The following is a 24062-nucleotide window of genomic DNA, read 5'->3' as shown; positions in this document are numbered from 1 at the left end:
ATAGCAGGGGGTGTAAAGCCATTATAGCAGGGGGTGTAAAGCCATTATAGCAGGGGGTGTAAAGCCATTATAGCAGGGGGAGTAAAGCCATTATAGCAGGGGGTGTAAAGCCATTATAGCAGGGGGTGTAAAGCCATTATAGCAGGGGGTGTAAAGCCATTATAGCAGGGGGTGTTAAGCCATTATAGCAGGGGGTGTTAAGCCATTATAGCAGGGGGTGTTAAGCCATTATAGCAGGGGGTGTTAAGCCATTATAGCAGGGGGTGTAAAGCCATTATAGCAGGGGGTGTAAAGCCATTATAGCAGGGGGTGTAAAGCCATTATAGCAGGGGGTGTAAAGCCATTATAGCAGGGGGTGTAAAGCCATTATAGCAGGGGGTGTAAAGCCATTATAGCAGGGGGTGTAAAGCCATTATAGCAGGGGGTGTAAAGCCATTATAGCAGGGGGTGTAAAGCCATTATAGCAGGGGGGTGTAAAGCCATTATAGCAGGGGGTGTTAAGCCATTATAGCAGGGGGTGTAAAGCCATTATAGCAGGGGGTGTTAAGCCATTATAGCAGGGGGGTGTAAAGCCATTATAGCAGGGGGGTGTAAAGCCATTATAGCAGGGGGGTGTTAAGCCATTATAGCAGGGGGGTGTTAAGCCATTATAGCAGGGGGTGTAAAGCCATAACACATCCGTTTTTCCAGCAGCAGACTATGATCGATAATGTCAAAAGCTGCACTGAAGTCTAACAGACAGCCCCCACAATCACTTTATCATCAATTTCGCTCAGCCAATCATCAATCATTTGTGTAAGTGCTGTGCTTGTTGAGTGTCCTTCCCTATAAGCGTGCTGAAAGTCTGTTGTCAATTTATTTACTGAAAAAGTAATTCAAGTAGTCTGCAATATCAGTGGGCTGTGTGATGAATAAGCCATCTGATTCAATGAACAATGGAGTCGAGTTGGCTTTTATCCCAGAATTTAATTTAAGGTAGTCCAAAGCTTTTTATTATCTTTCTTTATATAAATGTATCTTTGTTTCATAGTATATTTTATTAAGTCACATGATTTCTTAATTTGTAGTACATTTGCCAATCAGTTGGGCTGCCAGACTATTTTGAACTTTACAAATCAAAAGTGTATTTTTAGCAGTTAGGCTTCATCAATATCTTGAAATATAAATTAATTAAGTACACATGGTGATATTTAGAGGAGCAATAGGTTTCACCAAATATAGATACTACAGTAGTACTTTACAACACCGGTCTTCATAGAGGACCATGATATACAGTAGGGTTAGCAGTAGTCTCCATAGATGGGATACATAGACAGTACAGTATCTACTACAGCCCTTCTGAGGGCAAGGGTCTTCATAGTGGACCATGATATACAGTAGGGTTAGCAGTAGTCTCCATAGATGGGATACATAGACAGTACAGTATCTACTACAGCCCTTCAGAGGGCAAGGGTCTTCATAGAGGACGGATATGAGTCGACCAGCGTAGTACTAACCTACTGCGAACCCTAAAGGGGTAGGGTTCGACACTTACATTTACGTCATTTAGCAGACGCTCTTATCCTGCTCTCCCTCTCCGCGGCTACACTACTTACCGGTTCAACAATCACTCAGCTATGTGCTTGAAATTAATTCCGCTCAGTGACGTCATCAGTCATAACCCACAATGGACCCTCTACGCAGCACAAGGCGTGACACATCAACACGCATCCGAGCCATTTGAGAAGGGAGCAACTGCAGCCCACAAGTTGAGCATTCAGAATCTGTAGGAACCCCTCTTTAGACTTGTATTGGTACATGTTTTAACTAGGACTACAGTACATAGGCGGGAGGCACGGCGCTCCAGTACAGTCGATGGCGGTAATGCAACCACCGATAAACCCCACAGAAGAAGTAGTGGGGGTGACAACGGTAGCTGGCTAACGTTAGCACACACCGGTAGAGTGTCCTTCGCACCCGCCTGTCGTGCACCGTTTTCCCGCAATTCAGTTAAAGACAGCGACGACAGGTGTTCGGCAGGCAGGAGCGAAGGACACCGTGTTAGCTTAGCCAACTAGTCATAAGGAGGACTCCGGTACACAGCAGGTGTGAGCCGACACCATGTGCTAGCTAACTAGCAAGCTAGCTAACTAGCCCCCGCCTCCTGCCTACCGGAGTAGCTAGCGGTGGGCAACACCGGTAGACAGTGTCCTCCGCCCCAGCCTGTCAGGCACAGCGGTGTTGCTAACTAGCTAGCACACTGTGTTTTCCCAGCTTCCCGCCTTCTGTACTAGCGGGAGACAGGGGCAACTGGAAGACAGTGTCCTTCGCCCTCGCTTGTCGGGCACGGCGGTGTCGCCCTCGCTTGTCGGGCACGGCGGTGTTGCCCTCGCTTGTCGGGCACGGTTTTCCTGCAGTTCGATGGTGAGGGCAGGTGTTCAGCATGGCGGGAGCGAAGGATACTGTCTACCAGTGAAAAAAAACGCAGAATACTTTTATTTCCCTTTTGACCCACATTCAAAAGTGTCATACTATTGGGTGGGGGTTCATGCAGGAACCAATGCAATACTCCTTCCTGCACATAGAGGAAGTCCACATTGGGGGCTGCAGTTGCACACCATTGTGCCATTTCATCGTGTCCCTCAATTAAAATCTCACTCTCCTCTCTCTTGCACAACTTTATTTAAAAGTATTTTTTTCCTTCTTGGTGAAATTTGTTTCAGGCAAAAGATGACGTACCTTGTCCCGGATCTGGGTTCTGTAGCGGAAGTAGCAGCAGTATGCAGAGTTCCTGGGGTTCAGCCGTGTCTTCTATATGAGATAGCTACATCACTGCTGGACTAACACACTGCATAACCTTAACCAGTTTGATGGAGGTATAAATAAATCTAAACTTTATTATAATGACCTTTCATAAAAGTTGTAGAAAAAGTTGGAAAAGTACTTCTGACCCCATCGCCGCTCGCGCGTTTCCAGTCTCACCCCACGGTAAAAATATCCCGTTGGACCAGAGAGATGAGCAGGGACCGTACCGGGCAGAGGGCTTGGCCGGGCAGGGGTGAGGAGAGTCGGTTACAGTCCCGTTCCTTGTTCCGTCCTGTGCTAGCAGCTCTTCCATGGAGCCCCGGTCGGGACCGGCATCAGCAGTGTGGTCCCGGAGAGGGAGAGCAGGCTGGAGTTATCACACACACCAGCCCGTGTTTAGCTTGCCTGGTACTTATCACAACACAAGTTAGCTAACTAGCTACAGTAGCTAAACATTCTAGCTAGCTAGTTAACTACTGTAACTAACTACTTCTGCTTTCCGCAGCGGCGCCGTCTGTCTGTCTTCAGTCACTCCTTCCCCGTCTCTCTTTCTCTGCTGGAAAAAAGACGGGTCTGGTCTCAGTATCTAGCTACATGTTTTTCTATTTAGCAAACTGTTGACAACTTTTCTAAACCCGGAAGTTACGCCCCTGTGGAGCCTCGTGTTTATGGTGCCCTGGTGACCCCTGCTGGCCAGGTCAGATTACTACAGCCTTCCAGGTGTTAGCTGCAAGGGGTCCGGTGTGCCGAACATCTCCCCCTGACAGAATTCCCCCCCCCCACAAATACTTTCTGTGACACACATCAGAGTCAAATACTTTCTATAGAACAAACTTAGTCAGGATAGGCAACCGAAATGAATAAATAATGTATGTGTGTTATATTAAACATAGAGGAAGGAGTAAAATGTTGGCAAGCAATGAACATTTCAGAACAACTATGGCTGAATTATTATCCTTACACTTTCAAAAATACTAGTCGAATAAGACATGGGAGAGATGACGAATTTTGGCAAAGAGATTTATTTATAGACTAATACAAAATCGGTGAAGGATTTAGGTGCAGGCGACATGGGCATCTTGCCGCCAGGGGCGGGCGCGGACCGGCGGGGGGGAGGTCCGCCTGGGGCGGGTGCGGGCCGGCGGGGGGGAGGCCCGCCAGGGCAAGGGGGCACCGGGTGCGGGCCGGCGGGCGCCAGGGCAAGGGGGCACCGGGTGCGGGGGGGGGGGGGGGGTTGGCCAGGGCAAGGGGGCACCGGGTGCGGGCCGGCGAGCGCTGAAGGGGAGGTTCGCCCAGAACGCCATACAAGCTAGAACCGCGACATACACATGAAACAAATAGCCAAACCGAAAACTGCAGACAAAAATGCTTTCTGTTACTAAGATGAGTGAAATGTTGGCTAAACTGACAACGGAATGAAGAGCAGAAATCTCAACTAGCAAGCAAGTGGCAGCAATGAATGTTAGTTTATTCCATGTGTAACTCTGTGTTGTTGTTTGTGTCACACTGCTTTGCTTTATCTTGGCCAGGTCGCAGTTGTAAATGAGAACTTGTTCTCAACTAGTCTACCTGGTTAAATAAAGGACTTGTTCTCAACTAGCCTACCTGGTTAAATAAAGGACTTGTTCTCAACTAGCCTACCTGGTTAAATAAAGGACTTGTTCTCAACTGGCCTACCTGGTTAAATAAAGGACTTGTTCTCAACTAGCCTACCTGGTTAAATAAAGGACTTGTTCTCAACTAGCCTACCTGGTTAAATAAAGGACTTGTTCTCAACTAGCCTACCTGGTGAGAGAATTATGGCAGGGGGGAGATTTTCGGCACAACACCTGTCTAGAAGCACGGTTTCGACGGCTCCTACATTTTTGCTTCAGCGCTGCAGTTTAACTGATGCCCAGAAAGACCATTTACAAACATGGCCACTTAGAGAAGTCAGATTTGAATATTCCTAATAAGACACTTTAGTCATCACTTTTGTGCACAAAACACCCATTGAATCATTCAAATAATTGTAGCTGAGAATGAAGATATACATTTGTTTAATTCATACAATGTCTGCCGTGTTTTTTGATGACACATTTCAGCCTACACATTTCAGCCTACACATTTTAGCCTACACATTTCAGACTACACATTTTAGCCTACACATTTCAGCCTACACATTTCAGCCTACACATTTCAGCCCACACCAACTATGTGATAAATGGTAGCCAATTTAAATCCGACCACCTCATTGACACAACTCTGAAATAAAGGACTCTGGAGTCTGGTGCCCAATGGCAAAAACGAGTTCACAAACGGTTCACATCAAAAAACACTTTAAATTCTTAAACCAATTAAAGATACAATATGTAACTTTTTGGGTAATCTGACCAAATTCACATAGAAATGTGAATTATAGCTCTTTCATTCGCATTGAAAGCAAGTCTAAGAAGTGTTAGATCTGTTCTATGTGCTCTATTTCTATGCTTCCTGTTCTGAAGTTTAGTTTTTATGTCTTTTACTTACAGTTTTGTACAGCTGAAACTACAATATTTTTGTATATGGAAAATATATTCACCAGCGGTTTAGATGGTACAATGATTATCTACACAATGACGGCTTGTTTTGTCACATAAACTTAAATTAGGCGAACTATTACAATTTTATTAACCAGGAAATGGCAGAGCGATTTCTGCATAGTGCATCTTTAACGGTGCATTTGACAATGGTTCAATTACTTTAACCATCAATTACATTTTTTTAGACACATTTGTATTTGTATTTATTATGGATCCCCATTAGTTCCTGCCAAGGCAGCAGCTACTCTTCCTGGGGTTTATTATGGATCCCCATTAGTTCCTGCCAAGGCAGCAGCTACTCTTCATGGGGTTTATTATGGATCCCCATTAGTTCCTGCCAAGGCAGCAGCTACTCTTCCTGGGGTTTATTATGGATCCCCATTAGTTCCTGCCAAGGCAGCAGCTACTCTTCCTGGGGTTTATTATGGATCCCCATTAGTTCCTGCCAAGGCAGCAGCTACTCTTCCTGGGGTTTATTATGGATCCCCATTAGTTCCTGCCAAGGCAGCAGCTACTCTTCCTGGGGTTTATTATGGATCCCCATTAGTTCCTGCCAAGGCAGCAGCTACTCTTCCTGGGGTTTATTATGGATCCCCATTAGTTCCTGCCGAGGCAGCAGCTACTCTTCCTGGGGTTTATTATGGATCCCCATTAGTTCCTGCCAAGGCAGCAGCTACTCTTCCTGGGGTCCAGCAAAATTAAGGCAGTTTATACAATTTAAAAAACATTACAATACATTCACAGATTTCACAACACACTGTGTGCCCTCAGGCCCCTACTCCACCACTACCACATATCTACAGTACTAAATCTATGTGTGTGTATGGTGCGTGTGTGTGTGTGTGTGTGTGTGTGTGTGTGTGTGTGTGTGTGTGTGTGTGTGTGTGTGTGTGTGTGTGTGGTGTGTGTGTGTGTGTGTGTGTGTGTGTGTGTGTGTGTGTGTGTGCGTGTGTCTGTGTTTGTGTTGCTTCACAGTCCTCCCTGTAAGGTGTTTTTTTAATATATATATTTTTTTAAATCTAATTCTCCTGCTGCATCAGTTACCTGATGTGGAATAGAGTTCCATGTAGTCATGTCTCTATGCAGTACTGTGCTCCTCCCATAGTCTGTTCTGGACTTGGGCACTGTGAAGAGACCTCTGGTGGCATGTCTTGTGGGGTATGTATGGGTGTCTGAGCTGTGTGCCAGTAGTTTAAACAGACCTCTGGTGGCATGTCTTGTGGGGTATGTATGGGGTGTCTGAGCTGTGTGCCAGTAGTTTAGACAGACCTCTGGTGGCATGTCTTGTGGGGTATGTATGGGGTGTCTGAGCTGTGTGCCAGTAGTTTAAACAGACCTCTGGTGGCATGTCTTGTGGGGTATGGATGGGTGTCTGAGCTGTGTGACAGTAGTTCAAACAGACCTCTGGTGGCATGTCTTGTGGGGTATGGATGGGTGGACTGTGAAGGTGGACTGGGCAAGTCAGTTAAGAACAAACTTTTATTTACAATGACGGCTTTCAAAATTTTACATGTTGACTGACCTACATGTCTTAAATTAATGATGGACTGTCGTTTCTCTTTGCTTATTTGACCTGTTCTTGCCGTAATATGGACTTTGTCTTTTACCAAAAAGGGCTATCTTCTGTATATCCCCCCTACCTTGTCACAACACAACTGCCTCAAATGCATTAAGAAGGAAAGAAATTCCACAAATTAACTTTTAACAAGGCACACCTGTTAATTGAAATGCATTCCAGGTGACTACCTCATGAAGCTGGTTGAGAGAATGCCAAGAGTGTGCAAAGCTGTCATCAAGGCAATGGGTGGCAACTTATAAAATATATTTTCATTTAACACTTTTTTGCTTACTACATGATTCCATATGTGTTATTTCATAGTTTTGATGTCTTCGCTATTATTCTACCATGTAGAAAATAGTAAAAATAAAGAATAACCCTTGAATGAGTAGGTATGTCCAAACTTTTGACTGGTACTGTATGTATATATATATATACATATATATTATATGTCCCCCTCACTTCTAAAACCAAAGTTGCACCACTGTATGGAAGTAGTTTACTGCGTAAAATTCGAGGTTAAATAGTTGTTATAAAAATAAAATAGTTTCCTGATCTTTCTTACATCCCTCAGACACTTCACAACAAACTTCCTTTAGATTTGTTGGGGTACTGTCTGTTGTTCCATGTATTGAATCTGTTATTCAATACATTTCTATGGGATAATAGCAATATGACCGAATTCAATGTTTCATCAAATCCTTTTCGTATCCTTTTTTTGATACCTTAAGGGGTATTAAATAAAAAAAAATCAAATAGCTAAATGAGCCTTGGTATAACCATCTTAAAACAATTCCATATGTTAGCGGGGTGCCGACATGCCGGCCATACCCTTCATGGTTTGCCAGGCTAGCCTAAGGTTGGCTGCTGTGAAGGCACTCTCCAGTTTTTCTCTGTGGGCCCGCAGCATGGCATTGCATTGTTATTAGCTAGCTAGCCAATTTGGCGTGGTCCATCAATCAATGTAGCCTGTCATGTCTGTCAGCGGCAATCGTGATTAAACACTCTTTAAAACAATGTTGAAAAGGCGATAATATCAGCTAACTTGATAACTAGGCCTACGTTGGTTGGAGAAAGAAAGTACATTAGGTACTAACTGTACAGAGTTTCTACCGGTAGCAAAGTAAACATTAACAACATCGGCAATGTGCCCATAAAGGAAATGAACCTAAATCACAAAATACTGGTTAGGCTTTTATACTAAACCACATTATAATGGTAACATGCAACAATTTCAAGTTACAGTTCTTATAAGGAAATCAGTCAATTGAAATAAATTCATAGGCCCTAATCTATGGATTTCACATGACTGGGAATTCAGAGATGCATCTGTTGGTCACAGATACCTTGGCGGGAACTGGAGCACGCTGTCGTACACGTTGATCCAGAGCATCCCAAACATGCTCAATTGGTAACATGTCTGGTGAGTATGCAGGCTATGGAAGAACTGGGACATTTTCAGCTTCCAGGAATTGTGTGCAGATCCTTGCGACATGGGGCCGTGTATTATCATGCTGAAACATGAGGTGATGGTGGTGGATGAATGGCACGACAATGGGCCTCTGGATCTCGTCACGGTATCGCTGTGCATTCAAATTGCCATCGATAAAATGTAATTGTGTTCATTGTCCGTAGCTTATGCCTGCCCCATACCATAACCCCACCTCCACCATGGGGCCCATACCATAACCCCACCTCCACCATGGGGCCCATACCATAACCCTACCTCCACCATGGGGCCCATACCATAACCCCACCTCCACCATGGGGCCCATACCATAAACCTACCTCCACCATGGGGCCCATACCACAACCCTACCTCCACCATGGGGCCCATACCATAACCCTACCTCCACCATGGGGCCCATACCATAACCCTACCTCCACCATGGGGCCCATACCATAACCCCACCTCCACCATGGGGCCCATACCATAACCCTACCTCCACCATGGGGCCCATACCATAACCCCACCTCCACCATGGGGCCCATACCATAACCCTACCTCCACCATGGGGCCCATACCATAACCCCACCACCACGGGGCACTCTGTTTACAATGTCATCAGCACACCGCTCGCCCACACCACACCATACATGTGGTCTGCCGCTGTGAGGCCAGGTGGACATACTGCCAAATTCTCTAAAACTGCTTATGGTAGAGAAATGGCAACAGCTCTGGGGGACATTCCTGGTGTCAGCATGCCAATTGCACGCTCACTCAAAACTTGAGACAGCTGTGGCATTGTGTTGTGAGACAAAACTGCACATTTTAGAGGTATTTTATTGGTCCTAACACAAGGTGCAACTGTCAAATCAAATTTTAATTTAATTTTTATTTCACCTTTATTTAACCAGGTAGGCTAGTTGAGAACAAGTTCTCATTTACAACTGTGACCTGCCCAAGATAAAGTAAATCAGTGTGACACAAACAACAACACAGAGTTACACATGGAATAAACAAACATACAGTCAATAATGCAATAGAAAAAGTCTATATACATTGAGTGCAACAAAAAAAAACGGATGGCACTGTGATAGACTGCATCCAATTTGCTGAGTAGAGTGTTGGAGGCTATTTTGTAAAGTCTATCACAGTGCCATCCATTTTGTCACCAAAGCCCCATGCACCACCCACCACTGCGACCTGTACGCTCTCGTCAGCTGGCCCTCACTACATATTCGTCGCCAAACCCACTTGCTCCAGGTCATCTATAAGTCTTTGCTAGGTAAAGCCCCGCCTTATCTCAGCTCACTGGTCACCATAGCAACACCCACCCGTAGCACGCGCTCCAGCAGGTATATTTCACTGGTCATCCCCAAAGCCAATTCTTCCTTTGGCCGCCTTTCCTTCCAGTTCTCTGCTGCCAATGACTGGAACGAATTGCAAAAATCGCTGAAGTTGGAGACTAACTTTAAGCACCAGCTATCTGAGCAGCTAACCAATCGCTGCAGCTGTACACAGCCCATCTGTAAATTGCCCACCCAATCTACCTACCTCATCCCCATATTGTTTTTATTTACTTTCTGCTCTTTTGCACACCAGTATTTCTACTTGCACATCATCATCTGCTCATCTATCACTCCAGTGTTAATTTGCTAAATTCTAATTACTTCACTACTATGGCCTATTTATTGCCTTACCTCCTGACGCCATTTGAACACACTGTATATAGACTTTTTCTATTGTGTTATTGACTATACATTTGTTTATTCCATGTGTTGTATTTCTGTGTTGTTGTTTATTCCATGTGTAACTCTGTGTTGTTGTTTGTGTCGAACTGCTTTGCTTTATCTTGGCCAGGTTTCAGTTGTAAATGAGAACTTGTTCTCAACTGGCCTACCTGGTTAAATAGAGGTGAAATAATAATAATTTTTTATTTCTAGATTTTATCCCCCTCTGGTTGCCCATTTAACATTTTGATAGAAATTTAGTAAGACTGATTTAAGTTTCCCTGCATTAAAGTCTCCGGCCACTAGGAGCGCCGCCTCTGGGTGAGTGGTTTCCAGTTTGTTTATTTCCTTATACAGCTGGCTGAGTGCGGTCTTAGTGCCAGCATCTGTCTGTGGTGGTAAATAAACAGCCACGAAAAGTATGGATGAAAACTCTCTTGGCAAATAGTGTGGTCTACGGCTTATCATAAGATACTCTACTTCAGGCGAGCAAAATCTAGAGACTTCCTTAGATTTTGTGCACCAGCTGTTGTTTACATATATGCACAGACCGCCCCCCTCGTCTTATCGGAGTGTGCTGTTCTATCTAGCCGGTGCAGCGTATATCCCGCTAGCTCAATATCCATGTCATCATTCAGCATGATTCCGTGAAACATAAGATGTTACAGTTTCTGATGTCCCGTTGGTAGGATATTCGTGATCGTACCTCGTCTAATTTATTGTCCAAGATTGCACGTTGGCGAGTAATATTGATGCTAACGGCAGCTTTCCCACTCGCCGTCTGCGGATCCTTACGAGGCACCCTGCTCTGTGTCCTCTGTACCTGCGTCTCTTCCTCTGACGGGGATGTCGGCCTTGTCGGGTGTCTGAAGTACATCCTGTGCGTCCTGCTTGTTGAAGAAAACATCTTTGTCTGATCCGAGGTGAGTGATCTCTGTCCTGATATCCAGAAGCTCTTTTCTGCCGTAAGATACGGTGGCAGAAACATTATGTACAAAATAAGTTACAAATAACGTGAAAATAACCACATAATAGCACAACTGGTTGGGCGCCCGTAAGACTGCTGCCGTTTCTTCTGGCGCCATTTTACCTGAGTAATTATCACTCCGTTTAATCCGTTTCTTCTGGCGCCATTTTACCTGAGTAATTATCATGCCGTTTAATCCGTTTCTTGATATGATACACCTGAGAGATGGATGGATTATCTTGGCAAATGAAAAATACTCACTTACAGGGAGGTAAACACATTTGTCCACAACATTTGAGAGAAATAATATTTTTGTTTGTATGGAACATTTCTGGAATCTTTTATTTCAGCTCATGAAACATTGGACCAACACTTTATATGTTGCGATTATATTTTTGTTCAGTGTATTTCATATCACTCAAATATCCAATTAACGGTTGCCAATATTGAGATATCGATAGGCTACCCTCCCGTATCTGAAACTACATGATCATTGATGTTACCTGATCATGAAAGCATGCAGTTACTTGCTGTATAACTCTGATGATAGTGCTACATGTGTGCAATGGGTTTTGCATGGAGTAATCAGACATGTGCTGTTCTGACTAAGCTCTTCAAGACATGCTGATATTACAACATTTATTTAACAATTCCTTGAAAATGGCACGCAGTTGTCAGTGGTTTTAGCAGAGCTGGGGGTCTCCTTGCCCCACAGCAGGCAAATCGAACGCTGTGCAACATATTGGGATGTTTTATAAAACAATACAGAACCCTTCAGCTAGAACTCTGACCTAGAAGGTGTTGCAGCATCTTTGGGTTAATCTGTAAGTCTTATTTTTCTTCTGATTATATGTGTGAACAACTCTTCACACAGATGTGTGTCTAGATGAAATGGAGGTGTTTTTCTGGTGCAATGCCGTAGTTGTCCTTGTTGTCTTCAAACACCGTAGTGAGGCCCTCCAGGTAGAGAGAATGGAGACAGTCTATATCATCCTTAGTGGGAGAGGGGGTCTGGATCACTGGAATAGGCCTACCCACTGGGGGGGGGGGAGAGAGAGAGAGAGAGATGAGAGAGGGTCTGGACCACTGGAATAGGCCTACCCACTGGAGAGAGAGAGATGAGAGAGAGAGAGAGAGGAGTGAGAGGGGGGGTAGAGATATGGAAGGAGCGAGGAAGAGGTTTCATCCATATTTATCTCTATATAACCCACTGGGATGGTCAGGTGCCACAAAGAGGAACTTGGGAAAATTGCAGTTGTCTCAGAACAGGGCAGCACGGCTGGTCCTTAAAAGTACACAGAGAGCTAACATTAATGACATGCATGTCAATCTCTCATGGATCAAAGTGGAAGAGAGATTGACTTCCTCATTACTTGTTTTTGTAAGAGGTGTTGACAAGCTGAATGTATCGAGCTGTCTGTTTAAACTACTGGCACACAGCTCAGACACCCATCCATACCCCACAAGACTTCGCCACCAGAGGTCTCTTCCCAGTCCCCAAGTCCAGAACAGACTATGGGAGGAGCACAGTACTACATAGAGCCATGACTACATGGAACTCTATTCCACATCAGGTAACTGATGCAGCAGTAGAATCAGATTTGAAAAAACTGGTAAAAATACACTTTATGGAACAGCAGGGACTGTGAAGAGACATGCACAGGTACAGACACATGCATACATTGTGATATTGTTGTATGGTGGTATTATACATGTTGTATTGTAGACATGTAGTGGTGAAATAATGTTATATGATGAACTGTTTTATCTCTTGTTTTATATGTAATGTAAGTGCTTAAATATGTAAGGAAGAGTAGCTGCTGCCTTGGCAGGAACTAATGAGGATCTATAATAAACCCCAGGAAGAGTAGCTGCTGCCTTGGCAAGAACTAATGGGGATCCATAATAAACCCCAGGAAGAGAAGCTGCTGCCTTGGCAGGAACTAATGGGGATCCATAATAAACCCCAGGAAGAGAAGCTGCTGCCTTGGCAGGAACTAATGGGGATCCATAATAAACCCCAGGAAGAGAAGCTGCTGTCTTGGCAGGAACTAATGGGGATCCATAATAAACCCCAGGAAGAGTAGCTGCTGCCTTGGCAGGAACTAATGGGGATCCATAATAAACCCCAGGAAGAGTAGCTGCTGCCTTGGCAGGAACTAATGGGGATCCATAATAAACCCCAGGAAGAGTAGCTGCTAATGGGGATCCATAATAAACCCCAGGAAGAGTAGCTGCTGCCTTGGCAGGAACTAATGGGGATCCATAATAAACCCCAGGAAGAGTAGCTGCTGCCTTGGCAGGAACTAATGGGGATCCCATAATAAACCCCAGGAAGAGTAGCTGCTGCCTTGGCAGGAACTAATGGGGATCCATAATAAACCCCAGGAAGAGTAGCTGCTGCCTTGACAGGAACTAATGGGGATCCATATTAAACCCCAGGAAGAGTAGCTGCTGCCTTGGCAGGAACTAATGGGGATCCGTAATAAACCCCAGGAAGAGTAGCTGCTGCCTTGGCAGGAACTAATGGGGATCCATAATAAACCCCAGGAAGAGTAGCTGCTGCCTTGGCAGGAACTAATGGGGATCCATAATAAACCCCAGGAAGAGTAGCTGCTGCCTTGGCAGGAACTAATGGGGATCCATAATAAACCCCAGGAAGAGTAGCTGGTGCCTTGGCAGGAACTAATGGGGATCCATAATAAACCCCAGGAAGAGTAGCTGCTGCCTTGGCAGGAACTAATGGGGATCCATAATAAACCCCAGGAAGAGTAGCTGCTGCCTTGGCAGGAACTAATGGGGATCCATAATAAACCCCAGGAAGAGAAGCTGCTGCCTTGGCAAGAACTAATGGGGATCCATAATAAACCCCAGGAAGAGAAGCTGCTGCCTTGGCAGGAACTAATGGGGATCCATAATAAACCCCAGGAAGAGAAGCTGCTGCCTTGGCAGGAACTAATGGGGATCCATAATAAACCCCAGGAAGAGTAGCTGCTGCCTTGGCAGGAACTAATGGGGATCCATAATAAACCCCAGGAAGAGTAGCTGCTGCCTTGGCAGGAACTAATGGGGATCCATAATAAACCCCAGGAAGAGTAGCTGCTGCCTTGGCAGGAACTAATGGGGATCCATAATAAACCCCAGGAAGAGTAGCTGCTGCCTTGACAGGAACTAATGGGGATCCATAATAAACCCCAGGAAGAGTAGCTGCTGCCTTGGCAGGAACTAATGGGGATCCATAATAAACCCCAGGAAGAGTAGCTGCTGCCTTGGTAGGAACTAATGGGGATCCATAATAAACCCCAGGAAGAGTAGCTGTTGCCTTGGCAGGAACTAATGGGGATCCATAATAAACCCCAGGAGGAGTAGCTGCTGCCTTGGCAGGAACTAATGGGGATCCATAATAAACCCCAGGAAGAGTAGCTGCTGCCTTGGCAGGAACTAATGGGGATCCATAATAAACCACAGGAAGAGAAGCTGCTGCCTTGGCAGGAACTAATGGGGATCCATAATAAACCCCAGGAAGAGTAGCTGCTGCCTTGGCAGGAACTAATGGGGATCCATAATAAACCCCAGGAAGAGTAGCTGCTGCCTTGGCAGGAACTAATGGGGATCCATAATAAACCCCAGGAAGAGTAGCTGCTAATGGGGATCCATAATATACCCCAGGAAGAGTAGCTGCTAATGGGGATCCATAATAAACCCCAGGAAGAGTAGCTGCTGCCTTGGCAGGAACTAATGGGGATCCATAATAAACCCCAGGAAGAGTAGCTGCTGCCTTGGCAGGAACTAATGGGGATCCCATAATAAACCCCAGGAAGAGTAGCTGCTGCCTTGGCAGGAACTAATGGGGATCCATAATAAACCCCAGGAAGAGTAGCTGCTGCCTTGACAGGAACTAATGGGGATCCATAATAAACCCCAGGAAGAGTAGCTGCTGCCTTGGCAGGAACTAATGGGGATCCATAATAAACCCCAGGAAGAGTAGCTGCTGCCTTGGCAGGAACTAATGGGGATCCATAATAAACCCCAGGAAGAGTAGCTGCTGCCTTGGCAGGAACTAATGGGGATCCATAATAAACCCCAGGAAGAGTAGCTGCTGCCTTGGCAGGAACTAATGGGGATCCATTATAAACCCCAGGAAGAGTAGCTGCTAATGGGGATCCATAATAAACCCCTGGAAGAGTAGCTGCTAATGGGGATCCATAATAAACCCCAGGAAGAGTAGCTGCTGCCTTGGCAGGAACTAATGGGGATCCATAATAAACCCCAGGAAGAGTAGCTGCTGCCTTGGCAGGAACTAATGGGGATCCATAATAAACCCCAGGAAGAGTAGCTGCTGCCTTGGCAGGAACTAATGGGGATCCATAATAAACCCCAGGAAGAGTAGCTGCTGCCTTGGCAGGAACTAATGGGGATCCATAATAAACCCCAGGAAGAGTAGCTGCTGCCTTGGCAGGAACTAATGGGGATCCATAATAAACCCCAGGAAGAGTAGCCGCTGCCTTGGCAGGAACTAATGGGGATCCATAATAAACCCCAGGAAGGGTAGCCGCTGCCTTGGCAGGAACTAATGGGGATCCATAATAAACCCCAGGAAGAGTAGCCGCTGCCTTGGCAGGAACTAATGGGGATCCATAATAAACCCCAGGAAGAGTAGCCGCTGCCTTGACAGGAACTAATGGTGATCGATAATAAACCCCAGGAAGAGTAGCCGCTGCCTTGGCAGGAACTAATGGGGATCCATAATAAACCCCAGGAAGAGTAGCTGCTGCCTTGGCAGGAACTAATGGGGATCCATAATAAACCCCAGGAAGAGTAGCTGCTGCCTTGGCAGGAACTAATGGGGATCCATAATAAACCCCAGGAAGAGTAGCTGCTGCCTTGGCAGGAACTAATGGAGATCCCATAATAAACCCCAGGAAGAGTAGCTGCTGCTTTGGCAGGAACTAATGGGGATCCATAATAAACCCCAGGAAGAGTAGCTGCTGCTTTGGCAGGAACTAATGGGGATCCCATAATAAACCCCAGGATGAGTAGCTGCTGCTTTGGCAGGAACTAATGGGGATCCATAATAAACCCCAGGAAGAGTAGCTGCTGCTTTGGCAGGAACTAATGGGGATCCCATAATAATCCCCAGGAAGAGTAGCTGCTGCTTTGGCAGGAACTAATGGGGATCCATAATAAACCCCAGGAAGAGTAGCTGCTGCCTTGGCAGGAACTAATGGGGATCCATAATAAACCCCAGGAAGAGTAGCTGCTGCCTTGGCAGGAACTAATGGGGATCCATAATAAACCCCAGGAAGAGTAGCTGCTGCCTTGACAGGAACTAATGGGGATCCATAATAAACCCCAGGAAGAGTAGCTGCTGCCTTGGCAGGAACTAATGGGGATCCATAATAAACCCCAGGAAGAGTAGCTGCTGCCTTGGCAGGAACTAATGGGGATCCATAATAAACCCCAGGAAGAGTAGCTGCTTCCTTGGCAGGAACTAATGGGGATCCATAATAAACCCCAGGAAGAGAAGCTGCTGCCTTGGCAGGAACTAATGGGGATCCATAATAAACCCCAGGAAGAGTAGCTGCTGCCTTGGCAGGAACTAATGGGGATCCATAATAAACCCCAGGAAGAGTAGCTGCAGCCTTGGCAGGAACTAATTGGGATCCCATAATAAACCCCAGGAAGAGTAGCTGCTGCCTTGGCAGGAACTAATGGGGATCCATAATAAACCCCAGGAAGAGTAGCTGCTGCTTTGGCAGGAACTAATGGGGATCCATAATAAACCCCAGGAAGAGTAGCTGCTGCCTTGACAGGAACTAATGGGGATCCATAATAAACCCCAGGAAGAGTAGCTGCTGCCTTGACAGGAACTAATGGGGATCCATAATAAACCCCAGGAAGAGTAGCTGCTGCCTTGGCAGGAACTAATGGGTATCCCATAATAAACCCCAGGAAGAGTAGCTGCTGCCTTGACAGGAACTAATGGGGATCCATAATAAACCCCAGGAAGAGTAGCTGCTGCCTTGACAGGAACTAATGGGGATCCATAATAAACCCCAGGAAGAGTAGCTGCTGCCTTGACAGGAACTAATGGGGATCCATAATAAACCCCAGGAAGAGTAGCTGCTGCCTTGGCAGGAACTAATGGGGATCCATAATAAACCCCAGGAAGAGTAGCTGCTGCCTTGGCAGGAACTAATGGGGATCACATAATAAACCCCAGGAAGAGTAGCTGCTGCCTTGACAGGAACTAATGGGGATCCATAATAAACCCCAGGAAGAGTAGCTGCTGCCTTGACAGGAACTAATGGGGATCCATAATAAACCCCAGGAAGAGTAGCTGCTGCCTTGACAGGAACTAATGGGGATCCATAATAAACCCCAGGAAGAGTAGCTGCTGCCTTGACAGGAACTAATGGGGATCCATAATAAACCCCAGGAAGAGTAGCTGCTGCCTTGGCAGGAACTAATGGGGATCCATAATAAACCCCAGGAAGAGTAGCTGCTGCCTTGGCAGGAACTAATGGGGATCACATAATAAACCCCAGGAAGAGTAGCTGCTGCCTTGACAGGAACTAATGGGGATCCATAATAAACCCCAGGAAGAGTAGCTGCTGCCTTGACAGGAACTAATGGGGATCCATAATAAACCCCAGGAAGAGTAGCTGCTGCCTTGGCAGGAACTAATGGGGATCCATAATAAACCCCAGGAAGAGTAGCTGCTGCCTTGGCAGGAACTAATGGGGATCCATAATAAACCCCAGGAAGAGTAGCTGCTGCCTTGGCAGGAACTAATGGGGATCCATAATAAACCCCAGGAAGAGTAGCTGCTGCCTTGACAGGAACTAATGGGGATCCATAATAAACCCCAGGAAGAGTAGCTGCTGCCTTGGCAGGAACTAATGGGGATCCATAATAAACCCCAGGAAGAGTAGCTGCTGCCTTGACAGGAACTAATGGGGATCCATAATAAACCCCAGGAAGAGTAGCTGCTGCCTTGGCAGGAACTAATGGGGATCCATAATAAACCCCAGGAAGAGTAGCTGCTGCCTTGGCAGGAACTAATGGGGATCCATAATAAACCCCAGGAAGAGTAGCTGCTGCCTTGGCAGGAACTAATGGGGATCCATAATAAACCCCAGGAAGAGTAGCTGCTGCCTTGACAGGAACTAATGGGGATCCATAATAAACCCCAGGAAGAGTAGCTGCTGCCTTGGCAGGAACTAATGGGGATCCATAATAAACCCCAGGAAGAGTAGCTGCTGCCTTGGCAGGAACTAATGGGGATCCATAATAAACCCCAGGAAGAGTAGCCGCTGCCTTGGCAGGAACTAATGGGGATCCATAATAAACCCCAGGAAGAGTAGCTGCTGCTTTGGCAGGAACTAATGGAGATCCATAATAAACCCCAGGAAGAGTAGCTGCTGCCTCTTGGCAGGAACTAATGGGGATCCATAATAAACCCCAGGAAGAGTAGCCGCTGCCTTGGCAGGAACTAATGGGGATCCATAATAAACCCCAGGAAGAGTAGCCGCTGCCTTGGCAGGAACTAATGGGGATCCATAATAAACCCCAGGAAGAGTAGCCGCTGCCTTGGCAGGAACTAATGGGGATCCATCATAAATACAAATACTCACTGGAGAGATAGGGGAGAAAGTGTGTGTGTGTCTCGTACCAACAGTGTTTATGGGCTGTCTGTAGGGCAGTAGACCAAAGCTGTACTGGAACACTCCTCTCCCGGTGAACAGCGGCAGTGCCACTCCCATGAGCCTTTGCAGGTGGTCCTGTAGCCAGCGGAGCGGCGAGCCGGCAGGGTTGGTCATCTGGTCGAAGAGCTCATTCTCCCCAAAGGAGAACACAGGTACTATCTGAGCCCTATAGATACAGTAACAGAAAAGCTAGCTTTATTTCTACTGTACATTTCAGGCATGGATTCATCGCAATGCGCTTCACAGGAAAAAACATAAATGAAAAAACATAGAAAAAATATGCAATACTACACAACAAATGTAAGAGGATAAAAAACTAAAGAATAACAATAAAAGCTGAATGAATAAAAGCACCCTGAGGAAAATCAAAGCTAAAAAGGTATGTTTTAAGATCACTTTTAAAAATGGCCCCAGGTAGGGCCCCTCAGGTTATCTGGCAGGCTATTCCGGAGGCTGGGCCCATAGTAACTAAAGGCTGGGCCCATAGTAACTAAAGGCTGGGGCCATAGTAACTAAAGGCTGGGGCCATAGTAACTAAAGGCTGGGGGCCCATAGTAACTAAAGGCTGGGGCCATAGTAACTAAAGGCTGGGCCCATAGTAACTAAAGGCTGGGGGCATAGTAACTAAAGGCTGGGGGCATAGTAACTAAAGGCTGGGCCCATAGTAACTAAAGGCTGGGGGCCCAGTAACTAAAGGCTGGGGGCATAGTAACTAAAGGCTGGGGGCATAGTAACTAAAGGCTGGGGGCATAGTAACTAAAGGCTGGGGCAATAGTAACTAAAGGCTGGGGGCATAGTAACTAAAGGCTGGGGGCATAGTAACTAAAGGCTGGGGGCCCATAGTAACTAAAGGCTGGGGGCATAGTAACTAAAGGCTGGGGGCCCATAGTAACTAAAGGCTGGGGGCCCATAGTAACTAAAGGCTGGGGGCCATAGTAACTAAAGGCTGGGGGCCCATAGTAACTAAAGGCTGGGGGCATAGTAACTAAAGCCTGGGGGCCCATAGTAACTAAAGTCTGGGGGCCCATAGTAACTAAAGGCTGGGGGCCCATAGTAACTAAAGGCTGGGGGCATAGTAACTAAAGGCTGGGGGCCCATAGTAACTAAAGGCTGGGGGCCCATAGTAACTAAAGGCTGGGGGCATAGTAACTAAAGGCTGGGGGCATAGTAACTAAAGGCTGGGGGCCCATAGTAACTAAAGGCTGGGGACATAGTAACTAAAGGATGGGGGCATAGTAACTAAAGGCTGGGGGCATAGTAACTAAAGGCTGGGGGCCCATAGTAACTAAAGGCTGGGGGCCCATAGTAACTAAAGGCTGGGGGCATAGTAACTAAAGGCTGGGGGCATAGTAACTAAAGGCTGGGGCCATAGTAACTAAAGGCTGGGGGCATAGTAACTAAAGGCTGGGGGCATAGTAACTAAAGGCTAGGGACATAGTAACTAAAGGCTAGGGGCCCATAGTAACTAAAGGCTGGGGGCCCATAGTAACTAAAGGCTGGGCCCATAGTAACTAAAGGCTGGGGGCCCATAGTAACTAAAGGCTGGGGGCATAGTAACTAAAGGCTGGGGACATAGTAACTAAAGGCTGGGGGCATATTAACTAAAGGCTGGGGGCATAGTAACTAAAGGCTGGGGGCCCATAGTAACTAAAGGCTGGGGGCATAGTAACTAAAGGCTGGGGGCATAGTAACTAAAGGCTGGGGGCCCATAGTAACTAAAGGCTGGGGCCATAGTAACTAAAGGCTGGGGGCCCATAGTAACTAAAGGCTGGGGGCATAGTAACTAAAGGCTGGGGGCCCATAGTAACTAAAGGCTGGGGGCATAGTAACTAAAGGCTGGGGGCCCATAGTAACTAAAGACTGGGGGCCCATAGTAACTAAAGGCTGGGGGCATAGTAACTAAAGGCTGGGGGCCCATAGTAACTAAAGGCTGGGCCCATAGTAACTAAAGGCTGGGGGCATAGTAACTAAAGGCTGGGGGCCCATAGTAACTAAAGGCTGGGGGCCCATAGTAACTAAAGGCTGGGGGCATAGTAACTAAAGGCTGGGGGCCCATAGTAACTAAAGGCTGGGGGCATAGTAACTAAAGGCTGGGGACATAGTAACTAAAGGCTGGGGGCATAGTAACTAAAGGCTGGGGGCATATTAACTAAAGGCTGGGGGCATAGTAACTAAAGGCTGGGGGCCCATAGTAACTAAAGGCTGGGGGCATAGTAACTAAAGGCTGGGGGCCCATAGTAACTAAAGGCTGGGGGCATAGTAACTAAAGGCTGGGGGCCCATAGTAACTAAAGGCTGGGGGCCCATAGTAACTAAAGGCTGGGGGCCCATAGTAACTAAAGGCTGGGGCCCATAGTAACTAAAGGCTGGGGGCCCATAGTAACTAAAGGCTGGGGGCCCATAGTAACTAAAGGCTGGGGGCATAGTAACTAAAGGCTGGGGGCCCATAGTAACTAAAGGCTGGGGGCATAGTAACTAAAGGCTGGGGGCCCATAGTAACTAAAGGCTGGGCCCATAGTAACTAAAGGCTGGGGGCCCATAGTAACTAAAGGCTGGGGGCCCATAGTAACTAAAGGCTGGGGGCCCATAGTAACTAAAGGCTGGGGGCCCATAGTAACTAAAGGCTGGGGGCATAGTAACTAAAGGCTGGGGGCCCATAGTAACTAAAGGCTGGGGGCATAGTAACTAAAGGCTGGGGGCCCATAGTAACTAAAGGCTGGGCCCATAGTAACTAAAGGCTGGGGGCCCATAGTAACTAAAGGCTGGGGGCCCATAGTAACTAAAGGCTGGGGGCCCATAGTAACTAAAGGCTGGGGGCCCATAGTAACTAAAGGCTGGGGGCATAGTAACTAAAGGCTGGGGGCCCATAATAACTAATGGCTGGGGGCCCATAGTAACTAAAGGCTGGGGGCCCATAGTAACTAAAGGCTGGGGGCCCATAGTAACTAAAGGCTGCCTCTCCATGCCTTTTGGTCCTAGGCTTTGGGATAGTTAAAAGTCCAGTGCCAGAGGACCTGAGGGACCTACTGGGAACATAACTTAAAAGCATGTCTGACATGTATTGTGGTGCACAATCATGGACTGATTTAAAAACCAACGGAAGAATCTTAAAATTAATTCTAAAACTCACAGGCAGCCAGTGCAGAGCCTTTAAAATCAAATCAAATGTTTATTTGTCACTTGCACCAAATACAACAGGTGTAGAACTTATTGCGAAATGCTTACTGACAAGCCCATAACCGACCATGCAGTTTTAATATATATACAGGGGGTACCGGTACAGAGTCAATGTGGAGGCTATATACAGGGGGTACCGGTACAGAGTCAATGTGGAGGCTATATACAGGGGGTACCGGTACAGAGTCAATGTGGAGGCTATATACAGGGGGTACCGGTACAGAGTCAATGTGGAGGCTATATACAGGGGGTACCGGTACAGAGTCAATGTGGAGGCTATATACAGGGGGTACCGGTACAGAGTCAATGTGGAGGCTATATACAGGGGGTACCGGTACAGAGTCAATGTGGAGGCTATATATAGGGGGTACCGGTACAGAGTCAATGTGCCGGGGTACAGGTTAGTCGAGGTAATTGAGGTAATATGTACATGTAGGTAGTAGTTATAGGAGTTAATAAACAGTGAGCAGCAGCAGGGTACAAAAAAAGGGGTTGAGGGGTCCATGTAAATAGTCCAGGTGGCCATTTGATTAATTGTTTAGCAGTCTTATGGCTTGGAGGTAGAAGCTGTTAAGAAGTCTTTTGGACCTAGACTTGGTGCTCTGGAACCGCTAGCCGTGCGATAGCAGATAGTCTATGAGTGGCTAATATAGAGGTCCTGGATGGCAGGAGGCTTGGTGGATGGATTATCTTGGCAGTGATCTTGGCAGTGATGCACTGGGTCGTATGCACTACCCTCTGTAGTGCCATAAGGTCGGATGCCGAGCAGTTGCCGTACCAGGCGATGATGCAATCGGTCAGGATGCTCTCAATCGTGCAGCTGTAGAACTTTTTCAAGAACTGGGGACGCATAACAAATCTTTTCAGTCTCCTGAATAGGTGTTATCGTGCCCTCACGACTGTCTTGGTGTGTTTGGACCATGATGGTTTGTTGGTCATTTTCGGCCCTCCTTTTCCTGTAGTCCACGATCAGCTCCTTTGTCTTGCTCACGTTGAGAGAAAGGTTGTTGTCCTGGACTTCTCTGACCTCCTCCCTATAGGCTGTCTCATCGTTGTCGTGATCAGGCCTACCGCCGTTGTGTCGTCAACAAACTTGATGATGGTGTTGGATTTGTGTTTGGCTACGCAATCGTGGGTGAACAGGAAGTACAGGAGGGGACTAAGCACGCACCCCGGAGGGGCCCCGGTGTTGAGGATCAGATGTGTTGTTGCCTACCCTTACCACCTGGGGGCGGCCCATCAAGAAGTCCAGGATCCAGTTGCAGGTGAAGGTGTTTAGTCTCAGGGTCCTTAGCTTGGTGATGAGCTTTGTGGGTACTATGGTGTTGAACGATGAGCTGTAGACCATTTTTTTATTGTATTTTATTTAACCTTTATTTAACGAGAAAAGTCAGTTAAGAACAACTTCTTATTTACAATGACGGCCTACCCCGGGAAAACCCGAACCCGGACGACGCTGGTCCAATTGTGCGCCGCACCTATGGGACTTCTAATCACGACCGGTTGTGATACAGCCTGGAATTGAACCAGGGTCTGTAGTGACGCCTCTACCACTGAGAGGCAGTGCCTTAGAACGCTGTACCACTCGGGATCCCCAAATGAATAGTATTCTCACATAGGTGTTCCTTTTGTCCAGGTGGGAAAGGGTAGTGTGGAGTGCATTTCAGATTGCGTCACCTGTGGATCTGTTGGGGCGGTATGCGAATTGGAGTGGGTCTAGGGTTTCTGGAATGATGGTGTTGATTGACCACGCTTTCAAGTGACTTCATTGCTACAGAGGTGAGTGCTACGGGGAAGTAGTCATTTAGACAGGTTACTTTCGCTTTCTTGGGCACAGGGAAAATGGTGGTCTGCTTGAAACATGTAGGTATTACAGACTCAGTCAGGGACAGGTTGAAAATGTCAGTAAAGACACTTTCCAGTTGGTCAGCGCATGCTCTGAGTACACGTCCTGGTAATCCGTCTGGCCCCGCGGCCTTGTGACTGTAGACCTGTTAAACGGTCTCACATCAGCTATGGAGAGCGTGATCACACAGTCATCCAGAACAGATAGGGGTCTCGTATTATATGCTTCAGTGTTGCTTGCCTCGAGGAGAGCATGAAAGGCATTTAGCTCGTCTGGTAGGCTCGCGT

The 24062-nt window shown here is 46.7% G+C and overlaps 2 protein-coding genes across 3 annotated transcripts in view; both read right to left on the bottom strand.

The window, feature by feature from the left end:
* Positions 1–3429, bottom strand: part of LOC106595244 (TSC22 domain family protein 4) — a 206066-nt gene extending 202637 nt beyond the window's left edge. Inside the window, exon 1 of one of the 2 annotated variants that reach the window (XM_045721397.2) lies at positions 2888–3429. The gene's annotated coding sequence lies outside the window, so the exon portion shown is untranslated. Of the gene's footprint in view, positions 1–2718 lie in introns of both variants that reach the window. The other variant, XM_045721396.2, reaches the window with a different exon arrangement.
* Positions 3430–11353: 7924 nt separating this feature from the next.
* The window catches only part of LOC123743722 (2-acylglycerol O-acyltransferase 2-A), a 48494-nt gene continuing 35785 nt past the window's right edge, over positions 11354–24062 (bottom strand). Inside the window, exons 5-6 of the mRNA XM_082977287.1 lie at positions 18720–18919; positions 11354–12081 (exon numbers count right to left, since the gene is read on the bottom strand). Of these exons, the coding sequence (XP_082833413.1) occupies positions 11927–12081; positions 18720–18919 (355 nt within the window). The 3' untranslated portion in view covers positions 11354–11926. The remainder of the gene's footprint in view (positions 12082–18719; positions 18920–24062) is intronic.

The sequence above is a fragment of the Salmo salar genome, chromosome 07, assembly GCF_965601325.2.
Source record: "Salmo salar chromosome 07, fSalSal1, whole genome shotgun sequence".
NCBI lineage: Eukaryota > Metazoa > Chordata > Actinopteri > Salmoniformes > Salmonidae > Salmo > Salmo salar.
Note: the sequence above shows the minus strand (reverse complement) of the source record. Positions and strands in the feature narration are given on the sequence as shown.